Source organism: Kogia breviceps, chromosome 10 (genome assembly GCF_026419965.1).
Source record: "Kogia breviceps isolate mKogBre1 chromosome 10, mKogBre1 haplotype 1, whole genome shotgun sequence".
NCBI classification, from domain to species: domain Eukaryota; kingdom Metazoa; phylum Chordata; class Mammalia; order Artiodactyla; family Physeteridae; genus Kogia; species Kogia breviceps.
Genome location: NC_081319.1, coordinates 36,019,560 through 36,042,104, shown reverse-complemented (window position 1 = coordinate 36,042,104; position 22,545 = coordinate 36,019,560). Strand labels below are relative to the sequence as shown.

The window sequence follows — 22,545 nt, the reverse complement described above, 5'->3', positions numbered from 1 at the left end:
GCTCATCCAGGAAAGACAGGCTGGTTCTTGTAGCTCTGACAAACACAGAAGCCTCAGCAATTTCTAACTCACACACTTACTCAAAGACCAGGTATTTTAAAAAATTAATCAATTAATTAATATTTATTTTATTTTTGGCTGTGTTGGGTCTTTGTTGCTGCATGCGGGCTTTCTTCAGTTGCGGAGAGCGGGGGCTACTCTTTGTTGAGGTATGTGGGCTTCTCATTGCGGTGGCTTCTCTCGTTGTGGAGTATGGGCTCTAGGCACGCGGGGATCAGTAGTTGTGGCTCACAGTCTCTAGAGCGCAGGCTCAGGAGCTGTGGCGCACGGGCTGAGTTGCTCCGTGGCATGTGGGATCTTCCCGGACCAGGGCTCGAACCTGTGTTCCCTGCATTGGCAGGCGGATTCTTAACCACTGAGCCACCAGGAAAGCCCAAGGCGAGGTATTTTTTAGCAACAGCATGAACCAGGATCCATAAACAGTGAGTGAAAACATCATTAGAAACAACCAGGAAGCCTAAAATCCCAAACCCTATGGCTCTTGTTCACGATCCAGTGGCGTTAGTTTTTCATGAAATTCCAATGAACCTGGTCACCTGGTTTCCTAGGTCATGACAGCTGAAAAGCAGCACATGAGTAGGTCGAACTAGCTTTTAATAAACAGTGGTAATGTGTGACCTAAGGAATTATAAAAAGCAATCTAGAATAATTTATCATGGAGGCGATGGGAGTCAAGAAAGGAATTCTAGACCAGCCCCTCTGGTCTGTTTGGCTTCGGGTCCCTAACTCAGTACTGGCTTAATAAGCAGCAGGTCCTGTCACTCTCGGCGTCAACTCCCTTCTCCCTAAAATGGGTTATTGTGAAGATCAGGAAAATAATGGACAGCAATGCTTAAGTGCTGAATGAGCATGCATTAACGATGACTGGGGTGTGTCTACAAAAGTCATAAAGCAAGGGTTAAGCATATGCTCTGCTCTAAAAAAGCAGGCAGGTAGGGCTTCCCTGGTGGCGCAGTGGTTAAGAATCCGCCTGCGGATGCAGGGGACACGGGTTCGTGCCCCGGTCCGGGAAGATCCCACATGCTGTGGAGCGGCTGGGCCCGTGAGCCATGGCCACTGAGCCTGTGCGTCCGGAGCCTGTGCTCCCCAAAGGGAGAGGCCACAGCAGTGAGAGGCCCACGTACCACCAAAAAATAAAATAAAAATTAAAAAAAAAAAAAAAAAAAAAAAAAAAAAGCAGGCAGGTATAACAAACATTTTAGAGAGAATTTCATTTGGAAACACACTTAATGTGAACAATTACTAGGGAGATACATGATTAACACTTTTCTCCTTTTCCCTATGTCCCATAATGATCACATTTTACTTTCTTCCCTCCCTCTTTCCTTCCTTATCATCCTAGATGCCTGGCACATATGACAGCTCAATACACATGAACTGAGTGAATCTGAGAAGTGACCTGGACGGTTAAGTCCCCTGTAAAACAGTGTTTTTGGTCATGATTAGACCTGTACCCTCCAACTGGGGAAAACTCAGAGGAATAAATGGAGTTGTTTTGTTCTCTCACCTCACTCCCTCTCAGCAGTAGGAGGCTCTGGCAAAGTGTAGCAACACATTCAAAAGTTCCTATTTCTGTAAATTCAATAAAAACACAATTAAAATTTAGTAGGTGCTAAAACTTGGTTTTGAACTTTTATTAAAAAAATATATTTGCAAACATATAAAATTTAGGATGAAAAATGCTCATCTGAAAACAGGTAATAACTTAATATTTGCAAACATACACAGATGGTATAAAATCCATACCATTAAAAATGTTAATGATGCTGTATTGCGCTCATGGAACAAAAATCTTGCTGTAATCCCAGAGCTTCTCATGCTCACATTTCAGGGCGCTGAGACTCTGGTACACTGAAGGTCATGAGAGCCACATGGCCAAAGCAGGAATACAGAATAAAAAACCATTTAGAACACATACTGTTAAAAACACATTTCTTAAGGAATCACACAGATAAAAGGGAAACACAATTTTGCATTTTCCCCATTCAAAGTGAATGATATTGCATCATAGCATTTCAAATGAAGATGTCAAATACAAAACCGAGTGAAACATTGCACACATCTCTCCTGCTGAATTTGCTGAAAAACAGGCTCCTTGAGGCCCCGGCCCACTCAGGGAAATGTTCTCAAGCACAGCTTTAAAAAGCTCAGTGTAAGTTGCTTTACTTGTTTCAGATCTTAACATTTTAGACACCTGAAAACACAGGGCACTATTGGTTCCAGAAGGCCCTTTGAATACAACTGAAGAAAACCAAAGACAATTAAGAAGAAACACGTGCTCAGCAGCAAATGCGCAGCAAGAATGCAGGACACACGTCCCTGTGATTCCTCGTCTTCACTCACGTGGACAGAGCCCACTCGTGCCTGTGCCGCCTCTCATTCCTCTGTGTTTCATTTTGCCCAGAGTTACAGTATGATGGCTAATTTTGTTTTTTAAGCAGTTAGGCACCTTCAATTTCATGTTGCATTGTTAGTAATACAATGGCAGTTATGGCCTCTACTACCAAAATGAGAAAATTTCAAACTACATTCTTTGGGGAGGAGAGTAATAAAGCTGCGTGGTTTAAAAATATTTACCTAGTAGAAGATTTGATGGGGTTTAAAATTTTTACAAGAAAACATGGGTGGAAAAAGAACAATTCTTGACATGCAAAATCGGGTCATATTCTAAACTTAGCCTGTGCATCCTCCGGCAGAGAAGGACCCAGGTCAACTTGGGTACTTAACAAAACCCCACTCCCAAAAGCCTTCCAAAGTAAGCCATGGACACTCACATTCACATGCAGACGGCATGAATGCTTCTGAAACTGACAGTCATTTGAAAACTTAGGATTCAAAGTCACACCTTACAAACCTCGGGAGAGATGCACAATGAGGAGAAGCTTCTTCCTTAAAGGAAGGGAGCAAGGCTGTTTGGGAGGTGGGAGTCCATTCAAAGACACCATATTAACTACAACCAAAGAAGAGTAGTGCCACCCACCCAGGTGAGGGGGGCATACAGACAGTCACGGTGACCTAAATGCAGGTCACCTGCAGTTCTGCAAATCTAGCAAGAAGCATCTGTTTTGGAGTCCGTTTTGATTCAACTAAGGTTTAAAACTAAGATTCCAGTAAAGCCACTGCAGCAATGTAAACATGCAACCTAAACTAGCATGAGGTTCTGGACAGAAGCCTGAACGAGGAATAAGGCAACTGATCTGCGACTTTCGGGCCAGGATCATCCAACTGCAACTGTTCAGGCTTGCCCTGACTTCTCTAGGGACTCATTCTGGCCTGAACTTCCAAGTCATCTTGACGGTGAACTTTTGGCTTCTTACTTTTCAAAATGCTTTGAATACATAAATCTGGGAGTTGAAACAGGTTTACCCTTTTCAAGTCTTTGTGACTTGGGCACTTAAAAATTTACTTTCACACTAAGGAAACCTTATCACAGATTCTCTTTACTGTCTGTCATATTCATTCCTTGGATTAAAGAGTGAAAATTAACAGATTTGATTAAAGATCCTCTTCAGGATATTCTCTCAACTCTCTCATAATATTGTCCATACTCAAATCATCGTTTCAATTCAAATGTCTGTCATAACAAGAATCCCTCGATTCTTCCGCCTACCAAAGCCCACTGAGACTACACCTGGGATGAGAGCAAACCTACCGGGGCAACTGTTTTCTGAGAACAGTCACATGGCTCCCTGGACACCACCTCCTGGTGTCAGCAACACTTCATGTCTTACTGTAACTTTCTCTTTCCCAGGTGACACGCAAGCAATTCATTTTTGGTTGCTGAATTTACACACTACCTTTGAAAACAAATTATTCCTAATGGAGTATGAGAACTTAAAAGCTTCCCTGACTTCTGCGCAATTCACAAATAACTAGGTAAATGCAATAGAAGTCACTAAATTGGGAAGCAGAAAAGTTGCCCAGGAAGCATGTTTAGATTAACAAAAGCCAATCAAGGTATTCTTTATGCTAAAAAACTAAGAGCAAACTAAAACAAGTATGTAATTCACAATTTTCTAAAATCTCAGCTAGAAAAAAAAAAATCTGTGGACTTATGACTGAGTTACCATTAAAGCTTAAATGATTGTTCCCGAGGAACCATTACATCTGTCAGCATTATTCACAGCTAATCCTTATGCTAGCTGGTTGAGCCAATTGGGTTTTACCCCATCATTAATTAGTGCTCAGAAAAGTAAGCAGTGCATCTTAATTGGTTAAATACTACAAAACGACCTGTATCATAGAAACGAAGACACTTTCATTCAAAGAATATCTTAAAATTACTATTGCTGAAATAAATCAAAATCTACATTAAAATATTACTAATCACCATTACATGCCATAAAAGAATAAATATAAATCATGGCAGATCAATAGCAGCATAACAAAGCATCTTTACATATTTTCACACTTTGGGCTGCAAAAGTACTCACAGCCTAGAAATACATTGGTAAAGTTCTGAATTTCACACTTTGTTTTTAACTCCATATTCTATAATAAAGTAAGGGCAGTGTGAACAACAGCTCCCTTTTCTGCATAGCTTTAAAACTATTCTCAGTAGACTTGAGGAATGGAACCAGCATGGCTTTGTCAGATTGGTCCACTGGTCCTTTTGTCAAAGTGTTAAGGAAAACAATTAACAATGACTTCTCACTGTGTTTAGACAGAAAAGGAAAATAAGGCTATGATTCACACACAAATTTAACATTTTCAAAACCACTGGAAAGTAACTTAAAGTGAAGATTTCTGATAGAATTCCGGCCTCACCAGTCCCAGCCTTTATTTCAAAGGTGTGCCACGCCTGCTCCCTTACCATGACAGGGCCTGCAGGGCCTGATTCCAATGTATCCTCGCACTGGGAGCCTGCTACATGGCAGCACTGGGGACACTTAAAAACAAAACACAATTAAGAAATTTCAGAACTTTTAAGGCCCAAGTGAGGCATTCATATAAAATATACTTCACTTGAACAAATCAGTCCTAATTTGCCAGCTTAAACTCTGACCCTTAAAACATGAAGTTACTTTGCACAGAGCTGACTTCTGCTCTGTTCTGAACTTGACTATCAGCTCAATGCTCAAGTTTTTAGTGGGGGAGTGGAAGGCAGAGGGGTGCAGGCTGGGCTGAACTCTGACTACTGCAAGGCTGGTGACCCCTTTTCCCTAAGACCTTGAACATGAAAGTGAGTTGAAAATCAGATTCCTTATTTCACAAACTTGCTTAGATCTGATGAAAACACCCACACAACTCAACACAATGGTCTTTTTTTTTTTTTTTTTTTTTTTGTCAAAACAAAGGTCTGCTGGTGATGCGTCACAGTGAAACCTCCATTATCACTGGGAACGTCACTTGGAAAACATTCTTAAGGAATGAGTCTCTTTCTCATAGGCTCAATTTCAGGATTCTCAAAACTCAATGTTCTGTTTAGAAGTTTCCATGATGAGGCCTATTTGTTTCTGAGGTCGACATTCTGCCTTCGGATTTACTCTGCTCCAGTCATAGGTTGTGGTTGTCTTTGTTCTTGGTCAGAACCTGCAAGTATACTTCATGAAGCGTACTGAGGAAGGTGGAATCATTCTGGAAGAGATGGTAATGTCACATTTACCTCATTAGAGCTTACTTTCTTGATAACAGCTTAGGAAGAAGCTGTATACATGATTTGTATAACTAATTATCCAAAGAATCCCACCACCCAGAGATAACCATCATTAATAGTTTGGAATTCACTCAGATATTTTTCCACCTGGAGCATATGCCCAAGAGGAGAGAAACAATGGTTCTGGCTAGTCTTGAATTTTCTTTATGAACTGATTTTCTAAGAAGTCACACAATTTTTTTATTTTTAAAGAATGAAATTCAAAGACTAAATTGATATTCTACATACCTTAATTAGATGTATTAATGTATCCTGGAGCTGAGACTTGCTGAGGATAATGGAAGGCTTTCTCTGATTTTCTGATGTTCCAACAGTGAGAGGAGAAGGGGAGCTTGCTTTCCTCTCAAGGTCTGAGGACCTTGTAACTGTCTGCTGGAAAACACTTGGGGACAGCAGGACTGAGGACACTGCCGAAGTTGTTGCAGGAACCAGTGGGGGACCTGCCACCTGCAGGGGAACAATGGTCATTTTGCACCGAAGTGTGGAAGCCAGCAGCCATATCCAGAGTAGTGGATGCCTGATAACAAGCATAAGCAGCAGAAGACTGGAGCCCAGAGTCCAATGCTAACTATTTGGGGTTCAGATAAACATTCAGGAGCAGCATCTGGGCATTTTACATCTGGTTAGGAAGCTTGTTAGCTGAAGGATAAAGAGTCCATTTATATGATAAGGATGCCCTAGAGTTGTTATGAGAAGCCAAGCCCGATCATCACAGAAGGGGAATCCGATAAATAACAGCAGGGTATGCACAGTAAGAATAGTCCTGTGATAAATCAAACATGTAAAGTTTTTCCATGAGGGGCACAGAAATGACTGGAAGAGGGTGTGAAGGAACTTCCTGAGGTGATGGAAATGTTACATACCTTGGCTGGGTCGTTACCCAAGGGATATACGTATGTTAAAACTAAATTAAAAAATCTGCATTTTATTATATGTAAGTTTTTTTTTTTTTTTTTTTTTGCAGTACGCAGGTCTCTCACTGTCGTGGCCTCTCCCGCTGCGGAGCACAGGCTCCAGACACGCAGGCTCAGTGGCCATGGCTCACGGGCTCAGCCGCTCCGCGGCATGTGGGATCTTCCCGGACTGGGGCACGAACCCGTGTCCCCTGCATCCGCAGGCGGACTCTCAACCACTGTGCCACCAGGGAAGCCCTACATGTAAGTTTTATTTCAATAAAAAGATAATTAAAAAACCCAGTTATATTAGCATTAGTTTCTTTCTTTTAAAAAATATTTATTGGGCTTCCCTGGTGGAGCAGTGGTTGAGAATCCACCTGCCAATGCAGGGAACACGGGATCGTGCCCCGGTCCGGGAAGATCCCACATGCCGCGGAGCGGCTGGGCCCGTGAGCCATGGCCGCTGAGCCTGCGCGTCTGGAGCCTGTGCTCCGCGACGGGAGAGGCCACGACAGTGAGAGGCCCGCGTACAGGGAAAAAAAAAAAAAAATTACTTATTTGGCTGTACTGGGTCTTAGCTGGGGCATGCGGGATCTTTTAGTTGTGGTGGCATGTGGGATCTAGTTTCCTGACCAGGGATCAAACCTGGGCCCCCCTGCATTGGCAGTACAGAGTCTTAGCCACTGGACCACCAGGGAAATCCTGAGCCTTAGTTTCTTTGGTGGTGTTCAACGTATTTATTATACCATTACAGGTATCAAAGATACATTTTAAAAACATAAATCTAGTATCTATCTCCTTTCATTTAGATGTACTTCTGGGCTAATAATGGCTAACCATCAAAATATACAAAAGAGTAATAATTAGTATTTTAAATTATTCTCACATTTTGATACAGTCAACAGAGAGCTATATATTTTTCTCCTCCTATCTGTCACCCTCCTCATTTACAAATAGCCAAGAGCTTGCCATAGTTTTGAGAATATGGTTTCTGGGTTCTGAGCCATTTAGTTTGTTTCTTTGGTATAACACCAGGCTGAGAGCTCCCGCCAATCACCATGCAGCAGGACAAGTTATAGAAAAGACCTATTAACAAGACCAGTCAGAAGCTGGCTATACTTTAAATTATGAGACTTGAGGAGTGGTGTAAAGGCTCAAAGGCAAAAGGAATGTAAAAGTTTAAGAACTGAAAAAAATAAGCGTGCATGTCAAGGCTGGTAGGTAATGGAGGATGAGGGCAACTTTTAAAAAACGAGGCAGGGGAGAAACAGCAAGACACAGAGCACACAGGCCTGGGAGGCTGTGTCGTCAGAGCAACGTCAGAAGCCAATGAGCAGCATAGTGATGCTGCCCTCTGTTTACTGAGACACCACAGCTCTTCCAGGGCAAAGACAATCTCCTACTCACAGGGACCAGGCTGACTTGCTCTCAGCAGTCGCCCATTCACAAACACTGAATGAGTGCCCCTGCTGTGGCCCACCCTGCCCTCCCATACACACAGTCAGGGAAGACATCACTGCAGACAGATGCCTTGAGGGCTACAGAGGCCACAGCAATGAACTCTGCCTAGGGGAGCAGGAGGGAGCATCTAAGATGGGCCTAGGCTTGAAAGCTAAAACTTTTCACTCAAGTGACAATGTTTTACTTCACACTCAGCAAAAGAACTTAAGCATACTGTGCTCTTCAGAAAAAGGGAATCCTTACCGGGATGGCACTGGATAACATCTTAGGCTGGGCAAAAACTTCAGGATCCTGGTTTTGCTGCATAGACTGCAACGTTTAAAAAGAAAAGATAAACAGATGTAGCAAGTTTCAATTAAGATTTCTTAGTTACCGTGGAAAAATCTAGGTTAGCAAAAGTAAGAAACAGTTCAGACATGAACTGGTTCCTAGACTCCTGAGGGGAGAGGCTGACCAGAACTTGTGACAATGCAGGATGAGAGCTCTGGGACAGTTCCCGACCCCCTTCAATTCCACCTGAGAACAGGGGTGCGTGCAAAGCCTTGAAAGTGTCTCTAAGGAAAAAGCCGAAACCTGTGTCTCTTATAAGAGCTGGGACAGCCCAAGCCTATTTTTGCTATTGAGGCTGTAGAGATGCAAGATCCTGGCAGTGTGATACCTCCTGATAAGGTGATTTAAACTTTGGACAGGTGGCACTAAATAGTCTTCATACAGAGTCAAACTTCCACATGCTAAAGTTTATCCCCATTCACTGGGAGACAAAAAACTTCCTGTGTAGAGCAAATACATTAGAACTCAATAAAGCCCAAGGTCCTAAAATTCAGTACTACCATATAAATGAAAATGTACATGTTTGTAAGCTTCCCTTGCAAGGAGGCATGCTGGAGAGCAGGGTGCTATCCCAGAGGTCAAAATCTGGAGGGAGTGGCATTCACCACTGCTGGCTGTACTTCCAGAACAACAGGAACAGTGGCAGCAGACACACTGCAGGGGTGTGATACCTATCTGTTAAACAGAACATCTTTTCTCCTCCTTATACTGCAGACAGAAATGGCAAAAAATGACAATTTAATGATGTAACTGGGACACAAGGTTTCCTCTTTTTCTGTACAGAATTTCAATGGAATGGAAAAAATACTCCATTAACTAAGAAATAATATTCAATTATTATGATGGGCTCTTCTATATAATATTATTTGGTAAAATGTTAAGAGTTGGGGATTATAATTATTAAAGGGCATGAGACTAAAACCCTGAAAAGTTCTACCCCCTTTCAGTTCTGTGATCTTGCACAAGTCACTTCCAACTCTGACCTGACTTCCTCATTTGTAAACTCACCAACCTTATAAATTGAGGGACAAGCCTCTTCTTCACCCCTACACCCACTTCACCACTAAGTCCCACTGATCCTACTTCTTAACAAATCCACGTATCCACACTCCCCAGTGCAGGCCCCCACCAGCTCAAGCCTGGTTGACTGCCCCAGCCTCCTTCCTGATGGGTCATTCTACTTCCATCTTCTCCTTTCCCGGCACGCCACCCGTGGCTCAAAGCACTGAAAAGACTCCCCAGGGCCCTTAGAACAAACCTCTAACTCCTTGAGACAATTTACAAAGTTTTGCTCATCAACAAATACCTGCTCCCCTACGTTTCTTTCCACGTAGATCCAGCCACAGTGCAAGTTCAGCAAATGCCCTCTCATGTCCAGGCCCCCGTATGTGCTATTTTCCTTGCTTCCACACACCCTTCCTACCTCTAGAATAGATCTGGCTAACTTCTACTGAGTCTTCAGATCTCAGCTGGACATCAGTTTCCTGAGGAAGCTTTATTTGACCCCAGACCTCCAAATTTGGGATGGTCTGATGGCAGCCCTAACGCTCCTGGCACAAGGCAGGCAACTCAGTGAGAGTACTGAGGGAGTCAGGGATGGAACAAAGATTGGGATAATCTGGATCCGTGGTCCCGAGTCAAATAAGGACTTCTGGAACTGTTAGGCAAAAATAAACAAAAAACCCTAAAATGTACACCCGGAAAGGAAAATACAAATACTGTTTCTTAGCTTTTATCAGTTGAAATAACTTTGGGAAGTGAATTGAGTTACAACACCAGTTACCAATGGTTTGGCTGATCACTGCAGGGCGTATCTCTCTCCTTTCTTCTAGCTCCTGACACACTCAACAGCTGTCTCTTTAAACAACTGTCTCCTGTCAATTAAAATCCAGGTCTTTGCAGTTTCATCCCACCCAGTTACAGCCACCCACCCCCCTGCCAGTACCTGAAGGGGAGCAAGCACCATGTTGCTCAGGGAGGCTGAGGCTCTTGCTGCTGCTGTCTTTGTGGGAGGCTCTATGAAGCTCTCAGGCGTGGCCAGCTGGCCAGCTGCTGCAGTAAAGCTGGGTGCCACTGCACCTTTCCCAAGTGACTGTGTCTGTATTTGGTCATGCTGTGGGGTCAACCTGAGTTTCTGGAGAAGATCAACGCTTGGGAGGGATGTACCAGCTGTGTTTGTCACACTCAGCGGGGCCCTGAATGGGCTCTGGCTGGCAGTCAGACTGGTGTGGCTCAGCTCAGGGACTGGCTGACTCAGAAGTGGAGACCTCTGTCTAGGTGTGGTCTTCACTGCTTGCATCATGGTGGTGTTTCGGGGTAGGCTTGGGGGAGCCTGTCCAGTAGAAGCTTCTGCTGGTAGAGTAGGACTAAGCACAGGGTGCAATGGGATCGCATAGCTTGGGGCCTGCTTTTCGCTGGACTGTGTGATGGAGGCAGGAGTGATTAGCACCGGGGTGGTGACTTCAGGCTGGACTGAGTGGTGGGCAGCAGGATGGACACCCAGGTTTTCCGACTGAGAGGCCCCTCCCGGCTCAAAGGAAAATGGTAGGAATGAGCTGGGCTCTTTCTGGGAGGCATCTCCTGGCAGCTTCTCCACTTCTTCTGAATCCAGACCCAAAACTGTTGGCTGTTCCTTTGGCAAAGAGGTTCCAAATAATTCTTCCACTGTCAGATGTTTATGTCCAGACGGAGCAGACTGAAAAACAAATCAAACCACCCAATGAAAATCTCTTGCAAACCAGCTCAACTAAACTTCTTTTCCATCAACCAAAACAGTTTGCAGAAGCAAGGTTGGGTGGAGTCTGAAAATAGGAAATGGAACAAACTGAAGATGTCCTCAGGATTAAGGCCTAGGTACATCTATCTGGTCTCCCCAAGGTGGTGGACAGAAATCTGCATTAGTAGTAAAATTCCAATTTTCTGGACTCTAGGTGATAGCTTAGAATTCACCTTTTTTTTGGTTGGCAAACAGATATAAGGTGAAGGGGCAATTACTTTACTTCAAAGTTAATTGTGCCTAATTGCCCTATGTCAGTCACACATGGTAGGGAAATTACACTCAAGAGGACAGAGGGACCAAATGCTGATCAAGCAATCCTACCTTTATTTTCATGATTTTTGACTAAAAGGTAGGCATTGCACCTTGAGGACTAGGCCTCAAATACCAGAAAATAAAATTAACTATTGAAAAAAATTAAAGTATAGCTGATACAACATTATATTAGTTACAGGTGTACAACACAGTGATTCAATATTTTTATAGATCGTACTTCATTTGAAGTTATAAAATATTGGTTATGTCCTCTGTGCTGTACAATATATCCTTACATCTTATTTATTTTATACATAGTAGTTTGTACCTCTTAATCCCCTACCCTGATCTTGCCCCTCCCAATTTAACCATTTTTAAAATAGCTAGCCATTCCTCCTTCCTACTCCCGAATCACAGAAACCTTAAGAAAAAGCAAAGCATTGAAGCCTGAACTTGTTAAATTTGCATATATTTTAGTGATCTGGTTTATTGCTACCACTGCAATGACTCAAAGGAGAAATATTCATGCCTCCCACTTGTGAGCTTTCCTGCCCCTTCCCTTCAAGCAGTATTTGCTGAATTCATTTAACCTTTATTTGCTGAGTAGGCACAGGGTGGCAGGTCCTGCTCTGACCTGGGCCCAAAGGACATACCAGGAAGTAACAAAAAAAGTCCTACGCTGACAGAGCTTACATCCTCATGGGAGACAAAGTACTCTGAGGACACAAGCAGCCTCAACTTATGGTTTTATCCCTAAAGTGTATGGACTTCTTAGTTGTTTACATATATGTTTACATGAAAAAAAAATTCACTGAAAACACATGATTTTCAGGGCCCCAGAAAGTCTATAAAGGCCTTAAAGTACACTGCATCTGAAATACAATGATCATAACACTATGGTATGATCCCATTTCTACAGGAAAACAAGCTCAGTTTTCTCCCAATGTTTGCTGCGTCCATTTGACAAATAATTAATGGTGTTAACCAGGTGCCAGGGGCATTGGGCTGTGAAGGGTGGGAAGAAAAGAGAGGGAGCTTCTGGGCAGCAGGCTCTTAAGGGAAGGGGGTTAGGGATCCCCTTTGTTGAGGGACAACAGGGAAGGGAGGACTGAGGATGCAGGGGAGCTTACATATAAGGGAGAGAAAAAGTTTCAGGGGTGCCGCTGTGCACTTTCTCCCTGATGTGAGGGCAGAAGCATCTGCTGGGTGCGAGAGAGGTGGCCGGGAGAGCGTAGGTGGTGTGGAATAGCTGTTGTGGAGGAAGAGGCAGAAGCCTCCTCCAGTTGTAAAAAATTACAATTTCGTACCAAACCATTATATCTTAGAAAATAGTCAATGAAGAGAATTCTATTAATATTAAAGCTAATATAATGTATCTTGGCAAGTTAATGTGACGAGAGGCTTTGTTTAGGTGAGGGAACTCTCACATGGCACATTCAGGCCCCCGCTAACAATGCTGTAGCGAGACTAGTACGACTGTCTTGTCACAACACTTTCCAGCACTTCAAGGGATTTTCCAGATTCACAGTCTCACTCCAAATACTAGGCAGCACTAACACCTCATCATAAACTGTGGATGTGAAGAACTGCAAAAGACTTTATATGGTTTAATATCCTTACATTTTTACTTCTGGAAAACTGCAGAGCTTAGGGTCTGAAATAAAAAGTACCTAGGTTCAAGTCCCAGCTGTTAACTGGTAAAATTACAGCATTTCTATGTAGTTCGCTCATTTGAAAACTGGGGGCAACTGTGGTTAATTGCCTCACAGAGCTGTTGTAAAAATTAAGTTCTCGATATAATGTCTGGTGCCCAACAAGCATTCAATAATTGGGAGTTGGCTATTATCATCATTATATGAACCCAGATACAGTCTTTTTTTTTTTTTTTTTTTCTGCAAAAAGTTTTATTGTTTCCATTTGGTCCAAGGCTTGGGAGAGGGGTCCAAGGTGGTTAAAAAGCTGCCTAGTGGCTGCAGAGAGGGGCTTCAGGCAGAAGCCCTGACACCAGAGGGGCTCCTAAAAGGCCGCTCGTTGGGCTCTGAAGGCTCTTAGTTGTGCTTGAGGGTGAGACTTTCGAAGAGATACTCGTCCAGCCCAGCCTGGGGACCAAACAGCCTGTGCAGGTTGGTCAGGAGGTGACTCATCTTCTTGATGAGTTTCACCTCCTTATCTAGGAAGTGGCTCTCCAGGAAGTCACTGAGGTGGGGGTCTGGGCGGGCAGAACCCAGGGCATGCAGATCCAAAAGGGCCTGGTTCAGGTTCTTCTCCACAAGAATGGCACCTTCCAAAGTGTCCTGGGTTTGTACCCTACTCATCTTGAGATGGCTTCTGCATGTCCTCGAAGAGGGCATGGCTGCCACACTGGTTTTGCATTTTCAAGAGACGCTGGGCGCCCTTACACTTATTCCCCACCAATTCACAGAAAAAGTGGCCCATGCCCTCCAGAGCCACGTTGTCACGGTTGAAATAGAAGCCCGGAGAGGAGGTAGGTGTAGGAGGCCCGCAGATGCATGCTGACCAGGCAGTTGATGGTGGCCTCCACATTGGTGGAATAATTTTGACGAATCTGGGAGCTCAGGGTTGATCGGTAATAAGGAGTTAAGCTAAAAAAATGGTGTTAGCTGGTCCTGGTGGCCGAGGATAGCTGAGTGGCTGATTCCGAAGGTTGCAACTGGAAAAAAGGTTGGAGGGTGGCTGGAGGCTGGAGCAAGGGGCGTCCCTGGGTCTGTTCCATCCAAACACTGTTGAAGCAAGAGACAGATCTGCGGGACTGGTGAGCACATTGCCCCACATATACTCTTAACAGCAATTATGATAAATCTGTGTATGGATATGTTTTAAAGAACATCAAATAATATGTGGGGATATTAAAAATCTATCAAATCCTTTTAGAATATCATCCCCTATAATGCAAAATAATAACAACAAAACCACTTGATGGGATATGGAGGCTGTGCTATTATAAATCACCCCATTGTTCCCTGAGGCAAGGAGTTATTAAAGATACAGCTGTTTGTTCAAAATTCAGTGGTAACGTTTCAAATCCATTCAAAGTAATCCGAAATAGACAATGAATTCTGATATGGAACAGATGTCTCTCTCTGTCCAAGCCATGTAACTGTAGTAGAATACATAGGTTCCAACCCCAAGCTGAACACTGTGATCTACTCACTTTTGGATCCCTGGCATCATAAATGTCTGCTGATGAGCAGAGAGACAATTCCTTCCCCCTTCCCATTTCTAAAAGTTATGGTAAAATATACATAACAAAAGTTAACCATTTTAACCATATTTATACCTAAGTAAAATTCAGTGGCATTCAGAATATTCACAACGCTGTCTATTTACAGAAGTTTTTCATCAACCCTAACATAAACTCTGTACCCATTAAACAACTCCCTATCTTCTCTCCCGGTCACCCCCAATGCCCCACCCACAGACCCCGGTAATCTCTATTCTACTTTCTGTATCTATAAATTTGCCTATTCTACCTACCTTGTATAAGTGTAATCATACAATATTCGTCCTTTTGTGACTGACTTAATTTCACCTAGCATGTTTTCAAGGTTCATCCATGTTGTAGCAGGTATCAGAATTTCATTCCTTTTTATTTTTATTATTATTATTATTTTTGGCTGCGCCTCACGGCTTGTGGGATCTTAGTTCCATAACCAGGGATCAAACCTGTTCCCTCTGCAGTGGAAGCGCAGAATCCTAACCACTGGACCACCAGGGTATTCCCAGAATTTTATTCCTTTTAAAGGCTGAATAACACTCCATTGTACGTATATACCACATTTTGTTTATCCATTCATCTGATGATTGACAATTTGTTTCCACCTCTTGGCTGTTATGAATAATGCTTCATAGAACATTAGTGTAAAAGTGTCTGTCTTAGTCCTTGTTTTCAATTCTCTCAGGTACATATGCAGGAACAGAATTGCTGGATCATATGGTAATTCCACATTTTAACATTTTGAGGAACTGCCAAACTGTTCTCCAGGGCTGCTGTACCATTTTACATTACCATAACACTTGGTGGCCTTTTGTGTATGTTATTTGGAGAAATGTCTATTCAGACCTTTGCCCATTTAAAAAATTTATTTATTATTTTTTGGCTACACCATGCAGCATGCAGGATCTTAGCTCCCCAGCCAAGGACTGAACCCATGCCCACTGCAGTGGAAGCTCCGAGTCTTAACCACTGGACTGCCAGGGAAGTTCCCCCTTTGCCCATTTTTGAGTTGGGTTAATTCCTTTTTTACACATCATGTTTAGAACAAAATGGTGAAGACTGCTTGGCAAAAGAAGTGCTGGAAAACTACACTAATTCTTATTCATTAATGCAAATTATGTAGTTTTTTATTTTTGCCATGCCACACAGCACGCAGGATCTTAGTACCCCAACCAGGGATTGAACCTGTGGCCCCTGCAGTGGAAGCACAGAGTCCTAACCACTGGACTGCCAGGGAATTCCCAATTACGTAGATCTTAACCACCATATTCTTTTATATATATATATATACACACACACACAAACCAACATTTAGACATACCTACTTTAAAAAACACAGACCACATTGGGACCATCTTGCAGAAACTTAAGAGTCATTTCCAGGGAAGAATACTATTTTATGTTATAAGAAAGGAGCAATCAAACAATAGGACATGGAGATGCCTCACCATGAAATACACCTTAGGCTTCATAAATGACAGGATCCAGGTAGCAATTTTTACCTATCTAGTGGAACACAAATCAACTTTTGAACAACTAACATTACCCACATTTACATGTGAAATGTTTCTACACTTACATTTAAAAACTGGTATCTCTAGGGACTTTCCTGGTGGTCCAGTGGTTAAGAATCTGCCTTCCAATGTAGAGGACATGGGTTTGATCCCTGGTCAGGGAACTAAGATCCCACATGCTGCGGGGTAACTTAGCCCACGTGCCGCAACTGAGTCTGCACGCCACAAGGAAAGATGCTGCATGCCACAGCTAAGACCCAACAGAGCCAAATAAATAAATATTAAAAAAAAAAAAATCACCTTCCAAGACGATTAGAATGGTGAATGTCTTATGGTGCTTGATGATAATGTTTATTTCAGTATAGAAAAATACAGTTTACTTTGAAGTATAAGTTTAATAAATATTTACTGAATTAATATATATATCTAAGACTGTTGAAAAAAACTGATTTTTTAAAAGTCTCTCTAAATCCTCCATTAAAAAAATATATATTTCTTTTCTTTTTCTTTCTTTTTCTTTTTTTTTTTTTTGGCTGTGTTAGGTCTTAGTTGCTGCACACAGGATCTTTGTTGAGGCATGTGGGATCTTTCGTTGCAGCACGTGGGCTTCCCTCTAGTTGTGCTGTGCAGGCTGCAGAGCATGTGGGCTCTGTAGTTGTGGTGTGCAGGCTGCAGAGCGTGTGGGCTCTGTAGTTGTGGTGCAAGGGAGGGCTCTGGTGTTGAGGCACGAGAGCTTGGTAGTTGTGGCGCACGGGCTTGGTTGCCCCATAGATCTTAGTTGGGAACTTAGTTCCCTGACCAGGGATTGAAACTGAGTCCCCTGCATTGGAAAGTGGATTCTTTACCACTGGACCACCAGGGAAGTCCCCCAAACTGCTATTTCTAATGGTATGAAATCTACTTCATATTAAAAAATAGGACTTCCCTGGTGGTCCAGTGGGTAAGACTCTACACTCCCAATGCAGGGTGCCCAGGTTTGATCTCTAGTCGGGGAACTAAATCCTGCATGCATGCTGCAATTAAGAGTTTGAACGCCGCAACTAAGGAGTCTGCATGCCGCAACTAAAAGATCCCGCATGCCTCGATGAAGATCCTTCGTGCCGCAACTAAGGCCTGGCACAGCCTAAATAAATATAAATAAATAAGTAAATAAGTAAATAAATAATGAAACCATAAGGTAGAATGCTGAACTCTGATGGCAAAAGCAGCAGAAAGTTTCCAATTTCTCCATGCTGCCTCCCTGCAACTTCTGCCAGGCCAGAGACAGATTCTCAGACTTTCTCTGGAATAGGGTGTGTGGTAAAGCTTTAGGGTTTCAGAGGTATCTCACATGAGGCAGAATAAATGAGGTCACGAGGGCAATAAGAGTTATCATAGACAGAACGCTCATTATACATGAGGCCCTGTGCTACACACTTTACAAGCATTACTCTATTATTCGGTGAGGGCAGTACTATTATTATTGCCATTTTATAGATGATGACCAAGTACAACAACAGAACCAGACTCCAACCTAGTTCTAACAAGACAGTCCATATTCTTAACCATTATGCCACCATCCTGGGATGTCCATCAGGCAGATGATAGGTTACCTACTCAATTGAATGGTGATATGATCCACTGGGGAACGGAGGTGCAGCTAAGACTTGAATAACTAGGAGGTGGATACAAGTCAAAAGGTACCAACTTTTGGAAATATGTAACTCTGGCTGAATCAGTCGCAAGAGGCTGAGTGGGCAGAGCATACATCTCCACACAAACTCCCCAAAGCTTTATAGTCTCTGTGTTGGACAGGACCCTCTCTACACTTCTCTGCCTCTGACAAGAGTAACTGGCTGCATTCCTCTAGTAGCGGGGCTTATTTATTCATGGATTCATCTCCCATCATCCACGGAAAAGGTGAAATTTTATTCTTTACTCATCTTTAAAAACTGGATTCTGAGTTCTGTAATGCCTCACTTAAATCAAGTTTTAGTCTGACCATGCCCCTGGGAAATGGAATTCAATGAGTGACACCATGTATGGTACTCAAAAAAATTCTAATAAACTATCAAGGGACTTCCTTGGTGGTCCAGTGGCTAAGACTCTGAGCTCCCTATGCAGGGGGCCCGGGTTTGATCCCTGGTCGGGGAACTAGATCCCGCATGCCTCAACTAAACATCCTGCTTGCCACAGCTAAAAGATCACACGTGCTGCAACTAAGATCCTGCATGCTGCAGTGAGGATCCCGTGTGCCACAATGAAGACCTGGCACAGCCAAATAAATAAATAAATATTTAAAAAAAAAACCGAAGAAATAAAACAATAACAACAAAACTGTATCAGGTTTTCCATTGTTCCTTCCTCACCCCATAGCTCTTGCTGTTTAGAGAACTTCATATTTGCTTGGATTTATTGTGTCCATGTCAGATTTCCTACCTGTTAGTGCCCTGGGCACACTAGAAGATACCATTATTCTTAACCACAGGAACCAAAAAAACAATACAAAACAAACTAGGGAAATAGTCCCAAGGGAATTTTATTTATTTATTTTTTTTGGTACGTGGGCCTCTCACCTTTGTGGCCTCTCCCGTTGCAGAGCGCAGGCTCTGGACACGCAGGCTCAGCAGCCATGGCTCACGGGCCCAGCCGCTCCGCGGCACGTGGGATCTTCCCGGACCGGGGCACGAACCCGTGTCCCCTGCATCGGCAGGCGGACTCTCAACCACTGCGCCACCAGGGATACCCAGCCAAGGGAATTTTAATAAGTGAATTATGAAACTGAAATAAAATTAGTACTATTAAGGCTTGACAGCATTACTTGCTCCTCAGCATTAGATGGCAGTGTTACTAAACCAACATACAATCTGCATGCAGGGCCGATTATGGATTTTAGCTAATTTTAGACATGGATCTGACAATATCCAGATCTCAATATTTTACAACATGCTGTCACTTTGGCTATAAAATGGAGTTTTGGGGGGTCCATTTCTTCATTTGGATCTCACAGTGAGTCTGTGAGTTAGACACTGCAAGAATCCTTAATTCCATGACTCAGAAGGAAAGGGGAAGTGACTGGCCCACTGGCTGATAAACCAGACCAAAAGGAATCTGTTCCTTCCCTTGCTGCCTCTCTTAACATATATTTTTTAAAAATTAAATTTTATATAGCACTGATTTTGTCTTATTTTAAAAACACAGCATTGCTTCTAATATATGTTTGCCCTTCAGGATCCTAAGTCCAAATACAGTAAAAATGGAGCAAAGTAATGTGGTATACAAAATGTGGTTTAACTTAATTACCATCTACATACCTAAAAACTTTATAGATACATTGCTGATGGGAATGTAAAATGGTACAGCCTCTCTGGAAAACAGTATGGCAGGGAAGTTTCTTATTAAACTAAAACATGCAATTACCAAACTACCCAACATTTGCACTCTTGGGCATTTACCCCAGAGTAAACAGAATTTCTGTACAAAAATCTGTATACAAATGTTCATGGAAACTTTATTCATAGTAGTCCCAAACTGAAAACAACTCAGATGTCCTTTAACAGGTTAATGGTTGAAAATGTTAATTCCACTCAGCAATGACAGGGAACTATTGACATACATAATTTCAGTGAATTGCCAGGAGTTATGCTGAGTGAAGAAACATTATCCCAAAAGGTTATATATGATTCCATTTATAGAAAATTCTTGAAATGACAACATTACAGACCTGGAGACAGATTAGTCACTGCCAGGGGTTAGGGATGCCAGAAGAAGGCTGGGAGGGTGTGACATGTAAGTTAGTACGATAACAAAAGGGCAACACAGAGGATTCTTGTGGTGATGGAAGTCTTCTGTATCTTTGTGGTGGAAGACATACAAAGCTCTACATGAGATAAAACTGCACAGAACTAAATAAAGACATACACACAAATGAATACGAATAAAACTGAGGAAATGTGAACAAGATGGGTATATTGTGTAAATATTATGGTTGTGATATTATACTGTATTTTACAAGTTGTTATCAATGGAGTAAATGGGTAAAGGGGACATGGATCTTTCTGTATTATTTCTTACAACTGCATAATAATCTATAATTATCTCAAAATACAAAGTTTAATTAAAAAAACTATGGTTTTCTGGGACTTCCCTGGTGGTCCAGTGGCTAAGACTCTGTGCTCCCAATGCAGGGGGCCCAGGTTCGATCCCTGGTCAGGGAAGATCCCACATGCTGTGGAGCAACAAAGCCCGTGTGCCACAAATACTGCGCCTGCGCTCTAGAGCCCGTGTGCCACAATTACTGAAGCTTGTACGCCTAGAGCCCGTGCTCTGAAACAAGAGAAGCCACTGTAATGAGAAGCCCGCGCACCACAACAAAGACTAGCCCTGCTCGCCGCAACTAGAGAAAGCCTGTGCGCAGCAACGAAGACCCAACGCAGCCAAAAAAAAGGGTGGTGAGGGAATTCCCTGGTGGCGCAGTGGTTAAGAATCCTCCTGCCAATGCAGGGGACACAGGTTCGATCCCTGGTCTGGGAAGATCCCACATGCCGCAGAGCAACTAAGCCCATGTGCCACAACTACTGAGCCTGCGAGCCACAACTACTGAAGCCCATGTGCCTAGAGCCTGTGCTCTGCAACAAGAGGAGCCACTGCAACGAGAAGCCCGTGCATTGCAATGAAGAGTAGCTCCCGCTCATCACAACTAGGGAAAGCCCACGTGCAGCAACAAAGACCCAACACAGCCACAAATAAATAAATAAATAAATTTATTTTAAAAATAAATAAATAAAATAAAATAGGGTGGTGAGAGAGGCTCTCACCTTTACAGAAGACACTAGAGATCTGAAGGAAGAAAGGAAGCAAGCTACTTCTAGGAGGGAAGTCTTCCAGGCCAAGGGAACTGTAAGTGCAAAGGCCTGTGCTGAGGCAGGGGCATGTGTGGCACATTTGTGGAAAGGCAGAAAGCCAATGAGGCTGGGAGCAAGGCAGAAAGATAGAGGATGAGGCCAGATCAGGTAGGGCCTTGTGAGCCACTGCCATGGCCCTGGCTTTTATTTGACTGAGATGAGATACCACTGGAGGAAGGCCATGATCTAACTTATGTTATACCAGGATTACTTTGGCTGCTGGGTTAAGAATAGCGGAGGGAGTGGCAAGGGAAAATGCTGGGAAACCAGACAAGAGGCTACGGCAAAATTAAGATGAAAGATAGTTACATGGACCAGGGGATATGACATGAGAGGATGCCATTACGCTGCTGCCTGTACATACATACTCTGACACATGAACAACAAATCAAACTTGTACTGCATTAAAATCCTTACAAAATGTTGACTCTGTTAGGTTACCTTGGATGAAGTTAGGGCTTTAGCTGTACAAACCTTATCTTGGGACCCGGATGGCGTCTCTTCTAGAGTCTCGGTGCTTCCCAGATTGGAGATCTGAGTACTTGGCTGTAACCCAGGGCTGGAGATATTTGAATTGCCCATCTGATTCTTAAATTAGAAGGAAAAGTATATCATGTGAAAAGCTTGCTATTCTTTGGCTCACAAAACAACATTCAAGGTTACCAGAAACATTATTTTAAAAGTCAAGCATAAAATCCCCCCCAAATGTTTGTTCTGGACCTGCATGTAAATTAACCTGTACAATAAAATGCATCTGATTTTAGACAATAGTGTTAGTAATAACTTATTATTATTATTATTTTTTTTTGTGGTACGCGGGGCTCTTACTGTTGTGGCCTCCCCCATTGTGGAGCACAGGCCCCGGACACACAGGCTCAGCGGCCATGGCTCACGGGCCCAGCCGCTTCGCGGCATGTGGGATCTTCCCAGACCGGGGCACGAACCCGTGTCCCCTGCATCGGCAGGTGGATTCTCAACCACTGCGCCACCAGGGAAGCCCTCTTATTTTTATAACTCCTTTAAGGAAAAGCAAATAGCATTACTTTATCATGTACTCGTTTCCATTTTATTTTTAAAGTTAATATATGGTGAAATTAACTTTTGGGGTGCACAGTTCTATCTGTACCTATCACCACAATCAGGATATAAAACATATTGATCACCCCCCAAAACTCCCTTGTGCTATCCCAATGCAGTCATGCTCTCCCTCCACTCCTGGCAACCAGTGATCTGTTCTCTGGCACTAGTTCTGTCTTTTCAAGAATGTCATATAAATGGAATGCTGGCTGCTTTAACTTAGCATAATGCCTTTGAGATTCATCCAAGCTGTTGTATGTATTGGGCTGGCCAAAAAGTTCGTTTGGGTTTTTTCCATAACGATCTTAAAGATTTTTAACCATTTACCTATAAGGAGGACATCTGTGTTGCTTCCAGTTTTTGGTGACTATGAATACAGCTTCTACAAACATTCATGTACAG

At 42.9% G+C, this 22,545-nt stretch overlaps 1 protein-coding gene and 1 non-coding gene across 2 annotated transcripts in view; both read right to left on the bottom strand.

The window, feature by feature from the left end:
* Positions 1-5,345: 5,345 nt before the first annotated feature.
* The window catches only part of DCP1A (decapping mRNA 1A), a 59,798-nt gene continuing 42,598 nt past the window's right edge, over positions 5,346-22,545 (bottom strand). The window contains exons 6-10 of the mRNA XM_059076009.2: positions 21,541-21,654; positions 10,349-11,098; positions 8,317-8,382; positions 5,945-6,163; positions 5,346-5,637 (exon numbers count right to left, since the gene is read on the bottom strand). Of these exons, the coding sequence (XP_058931992.1) occupies positions 5,557-5,637; positions 5,945-6,163; positions 8,317-8,382; positions 10,349-11,098; positions 21,541-21,654 (1,230 nt within the window). The 3' untranslated portion in view covers positions 5,346-5,556. The remainder of the gene's footprint in view (positions 5,638-5,944; positions 6,164-8,316; positions 8,383-10,348; positions 11,099-21,540; positions 21,655-22,545) is intronic.
* Positions 7,237-7,310, bottom strand: TRNAG-GCC (transfer RNA glycine (anticodon GCC)). The gene has a single exon. It is a non-coding gene; the product is annotated as a tRNA-Gly (tRNA).